Raw genomic sequence first — 8,028 nt, 5'->3', positions numbered from 1 at the left:
CAGAGAGACCAAGTGATCTGCCAGTCACCAAGAAGCTCCCAAAAGACCTGGGAGCAGAAAGAAAAAAAAAAAATCCAAACTGTGGTTTTGTGCTCAGTCCTGTCCTCAGGGCTCACCTGGAACACTGTGACAATTACCTTGTCCCAGCATGGAAAGAACCTGCTCCTTCCCTCCTGGGGGGAGGTTTGCACCACCTGGGACCCAGGAAAGTGCTCCCTGGAAACACATCCCTCTGACAGCTCTGCGGGGAGAGCGACTCCCTCACCACACCGACTGATGGAGTCGGATAAGGAAAAAGAACCGGATTCCAGCGGTTTCCAGCGTGCAGTACCGCCTGTCCCCAGTGCTCGTCCTCACTGCGCGTCCTGAGCCACCAGCCTGACACACAGCCGCACCCATCCCGCCCCACTGATCCCACCCCCCAGATCCCATCCCACTGATCCCGCCCCCTCCATCCCCCGGAGGGACACGCTCCAGCTCCCCCCTTATAAACAAACCCAGAGAAAACCAGTCTGTCTTTCAGATTCTATTTCAAGTTCACAGTTTGGAGACATACAACATTTGTGATTGCTATTGATTCTCATCACCCTTCTGGAAAAAATCAGTGGTAAAATTCCTCAGTTTACAGGCAAGGATTTCACAAGGAGGAAAAATCAAGGCACTAACAGGAGTGGAGTGTCAACATTTCAATGTTATGTCTAGCATTTCTTTCCTGGTATTAAAAACATGCTTTTAAATTCCAAACAAGCTCCTTATCCTGCTCTTGCTCCATACTAAAAGCATAACAATGCAATTGCTGTCAGCCGGAAAAAGAGGACCATGAAATCAAGTCCATTTGTGATCCCACAGAGGAGAGAAATAATCAGGTATGAAACAGTTTCAACTCCAAGTTGGTTCCCAAGCTGCTGCATCCTCCTGCTGAAAGCCCTGCCTGGGGTGCTCACCTTCACAAGAAGAGCTTCTTACTCATGTCTTTACTTCTGTGAGGTGCAAGTTCTCAGCACTGACTTTGGTCTCCTCCAGAAGGAAGCCCCTGGATCCCACATGGGACCATGGCAGTGACTCCAGAGGGGCTGCTGGAGAAGTAAAGCAGCTGGATGACAACTCAGGGTTTGTTCACACCCTGATGATGGAAAAATGAAAGAGGCAGGGATGTGGTTTGGAATGTGCCAGAGCTGCCTCTGGGCAGGCTCACTGCAGAGCAGGGAGGAGCCCAGAGGCTGTTGAGTTTCTGGGGATGGGTGAAGTGCTGCAAGAACATCTCCAAGAGCAGGAATGGCACTTTGTGCTTCATGGAGCACTTTTTTATGGAGCACAGCAAAACTCCAAGGAGAGTCAAGGGCAGTTGTTGAGATCTTGGCTGATTTACAGACACAGAGACAGCAGATTCCTCCTGGGCACTGTACACTGCGCTACACAGCTGGGAATAAAGCTCAAATCCCAGCAACTCCTTCATTATAGCCTCAGGCACCAAACACTGAATCCTATTGTAAATCCCTGGCTGAAAACTCCCCTCTCCCACACACCTGCCCACCAGCTCTGAAAAAAACAGAGAGATTGTGCTAATATTGGTGGGTGAGATTTCTGAAACTGAGCAGTGTGAACACCCCCAACAGCACTGCTACATTCCACTTAATTCTTCTAACCCATTGTTAAGGTCCCTCCCAGCTCCTTGGATTTATAAATATTTGCTCCACAAAGGGCCAAAAATCCCTTACTGAAAAGTCTCTCACTACTTCACAGGCATTTGAGGTTAGAAAGTGCTGGTGATACAGGCTGAGCTGGTGCAATGCTCTCAGAAAATGAAGGCAATCCATTGATGCAGGCACAGGACCTTCAGCATTTTAGAGCTGTGTTTTGGAGCAGAAGGTGCTCTGTATTCCATCCTCTTGCCCCAGGCTGCTGTAACAAGTGCCCTCTTCAAGGCACTATCTTAAGTGGACAAGTCACCAGTAGAACAGACATTGTCCTCCTCCACTTAATTTTAGGTTACAAACTAAGGCTCATATGATTCCCACTCTTTTGGGTTCTAGCTACATCAAACCTGTATAAAAGACAGGAATGTAAATGGGAAGTGCTTATTGCTACAGCTTAGTTGAAGCCCAGATTTGCTCAGTGTTTTGCCACTGAGGTTCCTACCTTGGCCTGGGGAGCTGGTGCACTGGAACTCCAGCGGACTTGTGGAAAAAGGCAGCTGCTAAATGCAGCAAAGAAGAAAGACTTAAAAAGGATGAGAAGTTCACAGAGGTGATACAGTTCCCATCTTTCAGCCACATCAAAAAGTAAAAAACCAAAAAAATTATAAAGGAAATATAATTCAAGCAGACTGTGCCACGGAGCAGAGGCATGGCCTTCCCTGGAGCTACCAACACTCACCCCAGACATAGCACAGATCCCAACAAAGCCCTGCTGTGCAAGCCTCACACAGCAGTCCTGCCCCTGTGTGAGTCCTGCTGCTCTCTGGAGGATCAGTACACCTGGACTCTGGTGAATTCAGCTGAAGCTGGGGCTGCTGGATACCCTGGTGCCTGCTGAACACCAGCCAGAAGGGCCGTGGCTGTGGGTGGCTGTGGCTGAGCCGGGCACACACGCTGAGGGACAGAGAATTTGCCCAGCTGGCAGCACTGTCCTGTTGAGGTCCCGGCATGGGCCTGCCCAGGGCACTCTCCAAAGGCACCTCTGGCTTGGCAGTGGGAAGAGCTGAGGCTGTGTGCTGCAGCAGGGCCCTGCTGAGGTGCCTGGTGTCCCAGAGCGTGGCTGTGATGAAAGCCCTGGCTCTGAGCACTGGGGTGAGCAGGAAGAGCCAGAGGCGAAGGGCAGTGGTAGCTCTGGGTGGGGTAAGTGCCAGGCACAGCTTTAATCCTGGGCAGGAAGAAAACAGAATGTTACACTGTGCTCAGAACTGACATTGCCTAATTAGTGCTGGAAATGCCCTGGGGGCAGATTTCCTCCTGACCAGCGCTCAGAGAGGTCACTGCAATCCATCAGAGGGATTCACTACAACAGAAGCTCTTATTATAAGCAGCACTTGAGTAAAACATGGCTTTAGTGGCCTCCCAGGACAGCTGTTCCCACTCCCAACCCACTCTCACTCCACACCCACTGAACGAGCGTGGCTCTTGGCCCCAGACTCTGTGCAAGGAATACACAAAGCCAAATTTCAACATGCTTTGAGATCCCTGTGCACATCCTCCCTGCCCTGTGAGTGACACATCTGCCAAGTCATTAATCAGGAGAAGTTACAGCTGCCAAGTGTTATTTATCAAGAAAACACAAAGGCCTTTGATGCAAGTAAGAGCCCAGAGTATGGAGCAAATTAAAAAAAAAAGGAAGGAAGAAAGAGTTAGAAATAAAAGAGAGAGTTAGAAATAAAATTAATCATTCAGAAGCAAGGGCTAGGAAGGGTTTGCCAGCAGAAGGCATGACTCATCCTGCCAAAACCTATCGGGAGAGAGGCAATCTGCCTGGAAGCCTCAGCCTCTGGGACTTCAGGAGTGCTGCTCAGCCCACGCACACGAGGATGAGAGCTGAGAATCCAGGCAATATTCATGAAGCCATGAGTGCCAAGTTCCCAGCAAGAAGAAGAGACTGGCTCATGCTGGGGTTTTCAGGCTTGGAGATTTCTTTTTAATTATTTGAGGTGTGGGTTTGAGTTTGGATTTTTTTTTTTTTTCATTTGTGGACACAAACATGATGCCAAGGCCTGGACTTCAAAGAAATATCTCCTGTCTTGCAGCCATTTAATGCCTGAACCTTATGAAAATTTAGAGATTAAAACAAATCCCAAACTATTAAGAGCTCTTGCTTGGAATAAGCATCAAAATAATAAAAATTAAACTCCAGAAGCACTTACAGAAGTTGCATCTAAGACACAGACATGCAAATTCAGGAAGCATCCTAGAAACACCTTCCCATGCCCTGCTTGATAGTCAAATGTTCATGTAAATACCATTGTGTCACAACAGTCTGTGTCACCTCACCAAAGGAGGCAGGTTTAGACACTGAGGTGCTGTGCACAGCAGGATGGGACTGCTGCTGGCACAGGCTCAGCATGGAGCCAGGCTCCCTCTCCTCCCAAAAGCTGCACTTGCACAGGAGGGAGAGAGGGAAAACACAAATTCTGGCTCTGTCTGGCCTCCCCTGCAAGCACTCACACATTTTGAGTGTCCTGATGGACCTGGGGGACACTCCTGCTGCAGGCAAGGGTTGCTTTTATGGTTTCCCATGGGTGAGGGCAGTGCAAACACCTGGGAATGCTTCCACTTCAAATAAAACCTTAGAGCAAGTTGATAGCTTAAACAATACATAAAATGTAACCCTGAATAGAAAACTATTTTTCCTCTGTGAAACTGAAAGGACACCTTAGAATAAGTAAATATTTGACCTGCATTTTGAAGCTTTTTAGAGTACAAGTGAATTCTCATGGTTTGTATTGAACTTAAAACCTTTCCTGCATGTCAACTGTGGGCCCCAAGGTTGCTTTTCTGTAAAGCAACATTGCCTTGACACTGAAAACCTGCTGAAAGGTTAAAAGACACCAAAAGGTCTGCACTGAACTTTGTAAGTGCCATCCTTAATTTACAGTGCTCTGGTCCTAAGTAGGTTTGGACATAACTCACTTCACAGCATTCCTGGCAGGGAAGGTGGGGCAAATAAAGATAAGGATCATGGCCCAGGGAGCCATGTAGCCAGGAACAACTGCCTAAAGCTGGGGCAGAGTTACACAACTTAGCTTTCCTGTCAGCCAGAGCTGCAATATTCCCATGTGTACACGCTGCCCTTGCAGCAAAGGAGAGGTCTATAACCTCCATTTAGCTTTCACTAAAGATCTGGTTGAGTTAATGTGTGGTGATTCATTAGTCACACTTATGTCACCAGGGTAACATCAGTGGGTGACTCTGCTCCCCATGGCACCCACTCTGTGAACAGGAGAGGCAGAACACAGCTTTTAGAGATGATTTAAGGCCTCTGCTCACACCTCAAAATTCCCCTACAAATGTTCCACAGGAACTCCTGTACTTACATGCTGTTTCCAGAGGCTCTTCTCTCTGCCAAGGACCCTGGGATGTATTTCAGCCCTGGTATCCTCTTCAGCAGAGAGAAAGGGAGCACCCGGTCCAGCTTAGAGCCCATAGAGTCTGGAAAATCCAAGCAGAAACAGTAGCCAAGACCATCTGAAATCAGGAGCTTGTTAAGGAGAGCTGAGGACAACACACTCATTTCTGACACAGAAACAGAGTCCCCTCTGTCCCCAAACCACTTTCTCTGGAGAATTCTCCCAGCTCTACAACCAGCAGCACATTTAGAGACCATCACCCTCCTCAGCCCCACGTTCTCTGCAGGCACTGAGAAGGAGAAGTGTGAGGTGAAACACAAATGCAGAATGGGGTGGGATGAGCATCAGAAAAGCCAGTGAGGGTTAGGGGCAGTGTGAGGTGAAACACAAATGCAAAATGGGGTGGGATGAGCATGAGAAAAGCCAGTTCAGTGCAGGGCAAGAGTCCAGGGAAAGCCAGCAATGAGAACTACAGCACTTCCTTCCCACTCCTGGCCCTGACCCAAGGCTTCCCACTCAGAAAGGATACAGGCTTCCCCAACCAGGAGCCCACACAGGTTCCCCAGGAGAGAAGAGTGGGGGACAAACCATGCCAGGCAGAGCCCAAACCACGGCACCAGCACCACAGGAACTCTGCACCCCAAAAGCAGAGTCCTCTTCATGCGTGAGCGGGTGGTGGAAACCCCCAGCATGGCAAAAGCCACTGGCATGAACCCTTTGGCATCTCCCACTTCCAGCAGCCTGGAGACAAGGGGCTCGAGGAAGAGGTAGAGGAGGGCAGAGAGCACAGAGAAAGTGGCAGTGAGGATGCAGTGCTTCACTGTGCCCACGTTCTTCTCAAAGCTGCCAGCAAAGTACCAGATGATAACAGCACCACAGGCCAGGGAGATCAGGTCCTCGTAGATAAAGATGTGGGTGATCAACCTGTGAACTGAGCACAGCAGCACCTCAGACAGGCACAGACAGCACTGGGGCTGCTAGAAAACAGTTACAGGCTTGAGCAGAGGGAGAGTGAGCCCAAGGGATTCTTTAAGAGCTTTCATTTCTATCCTGGTGTAGAAGAGAAGGAACCTGAGGCATTTAAAACCAGGCATAGATAACCAGATAGAGTGGAAAAAAGTGCTGTATTGGGTGTCACAAACATATGGGCTGGCTCTTGCTGTGTCCTGGGAAGCTGCCTGGAAAAAAGCAACAGCATCTGTAGTAAATTTCAGTCTTATTAAAAGAGAAGGCAAGAGACATAAAAATAACTGTTACAGTACCGACGATTTCGGCAAAAAGATAAACACTTCTTGAATTGCTGGCAGGCTGATTTTCACCACCAAAAATGTCTGGTGTCACCATGATATTTTCTGAAAAATCCTCTTTGCCCAGGATTTTCTCCCGGGAAGCTGAGAAGCCTCAGAAAAGAATGAGAACAATAATTATCTGATTGTTTTGGAATGTGGTCTGGAGCTTGTTTACCAACAGGTGCATCTTTGATTGGCTCTATGTGAATTGTTTTAACTTAATGGCCAATCACAGCCAGCTATGTCAGACTCTCTGAGTCAGTTACAAGTTTTTATTATTAATTCTTGTTAAGCCTTCTGTCTGTATCCTTTCTCTTTCTTTATAATAAAATACAATACAATACAATACAAGCCTTCTTAGAAGAAGGAGTCACCTTCTCATCTCTCCCCTCATCCTGAGGACCTTCACAAACACCACAGTCTGGAGGTTTTCACCCCTCAGAAGTGCTTCTGGGCCCTCTGTTTAGGTGCTCCCCTGGGCACACAGCAACCTCCTTCTCATCAACCTCAGCTTTCCACCAGAAAAACACCAGTGAGAAACAAAACAACACAGTTTAACTCCTGGAGACACGTGAGGAGATGGTGGAATCACCCATCAGCTCAGAGCCCTGGAGTGATAGGGGAAATCACTGCAGAGGGGTAAGCTGGAACACGGGAATTAAAAGTGTGATAAAAATAATTCAGGAATTATCACAGGGACTGAGAAACACAAATCCCTCAAGCTCCGAGCACGGTTATCCCCTGGGCTGACTGTCAAAGGACAGAGATGAGGGTGTGGGGGAGCAGCTGGACGTGGAGGGACTGAGATGGGTGCACGGGGCAGGTCAGGGGAAGCACACGGAGAGAGGCTCGGGGCTCGGGGGGAGCAGCAGACTCGGAAACGGGCTTGAGGAAAGGCAGAGAAATGGGGGCTGGGGGGTACCACGGGGTCCAGGGCAGGACAGGGAGCAGGCCGGAGAGAGGGGACACAAAGGCTCCGCTGGGATCTGGGGAAGGCGCGGAACGGGGCGGGCAGAGGGGCCAAGGAGGCAGCGGCTTGCGCCCGCCGGCGGCCCCGCTCACCTTCCCCGTCGTGCAGGGTTGCGGGGCGCAGCGCGGCGGTGGAGTGGGCGGCGGGGACACCCCGCAGCAGCCCGGGCGCGGAGGCTCCCACCGACAGCAGCACCGTGAGGGCGGCGGCGGCCGGCGGGGCCGAGGGCGCCGCCATTGCTGCCCCGCGCGCCCGCCGCTTCCGGGCGCCGCCGGAAGGCCCGGCCGTTACCATGGCAACAGGAGGCGCTGTGAGGTCGTTACCATGGAGACGGGGGGGTCTTTCTCGCTTTCTCTCTCCCCCCCCCCCTTTTAAATTTTTGTTTAATTATTGTTATCTTTTCTCTGTTCAAAAGGGGAAATATCGCGGCGAGAGGTGTGAGGTGCCGCTGGGAGGCCGTCCAGGGCTGGGTTCTGGCCGGGTGTTCCCACACTGCGCCCCAGGGTGTGGGAGGCCCATCTAAGGCAGCGCTCACTCCCCCGAGCCGCGGGGTCTGGCTGCCGGCAAGCAGAGAATCAATCAGCCTGGAAGAGATCTCTGGGATCATCGAGTCCAACCCGTGACTGATGAACATCACCATTTCAATTAGACCAGAGCACTGTATGCCATATTCAGCGTTTCTGTAAACACCTCCAGGGATGGGGACTCCACCG

The 8,028-nt window shown here is 50.3% G+C and overlaps 1 protein-coding gene across 2 annotated transcripts; it reads right to left on the bottom strand.

Moving 5' to 3' along the window:
• Window positions 1-513: 513 nt before the first annotated feature.
• Window positions 514-7,563, bottom strand: RHBDD2 (rhomboid domain containing 2). Of its 2 annotated transcripts, XM_084219069.1 has the most exons (5): window positions 7,408-7,563; window positions 5,586-5,987; window positions 5,024-5,174; window positions 2,140-2,197; window positions 514-1,123 (listed from the first exon to the last, which is right to left on the bottom strand). In XM_084219069.1, exons 1-5 carry the CDS (start codon window positions 7,550-7,552, stop codon window positions 1,106-1,108), a joined length of 774 nt encoding a protein of 257 aa, XP_084075195.1. In that variant the 5' UTR covers window positions 7,553-7,563; the 3' UTR covers window positions 514-1,105. The 2 variants fall into 2 exon arrangements, with proteins under 2 accessions (XP_084075195.1, XP_084075194.1); XM_084219068.1 differs by having other exon boundaries at window positions 514-2,862.
• Between the last annotated feature and the right edge of the window lie 465 nt (window positions 7,564-8,028).

Source organism: Fringilla coelebs (assembly GCF_963513975.1).
Source record: "Fringilla coelebs genome assembly, chromosome: 20".
NCBI lineage: Eukaryota > Metazoa > Chordata > Aves > Passeriformes > Fringillidae > Fringilla > Fringilla coelebs.
This window is presented reverse-complemented; position numbering and strand designations above follow the sequence as displayed.

Excerpts from the sequence above, each read along its gene's own strand:
- RHBDD2 (XM_084219068.1), bottom strand. The coding sequence starts at position 7,552 with ATGGCGGCGCCCTCGGCCCCGCCGGCCGCCGCCGCCCTCACGGTGCTG. Across the intron at positions 5,988-7,407 it reads AACCCTGCACGACGGGGAAG|TTCACAGGTTGATCACCCAC; the intron begins GTGAGCGGGGCC and ends TGCTGTGCTCAG. Across the intron at positions 2,863-5,023 it reads AGAGCCTCTGGAAACAGCAT|GATTAAAGCTGTGCCTGGCA; the intron begins GTAAGTACAGGA and ends CTTCCTGCCCAG.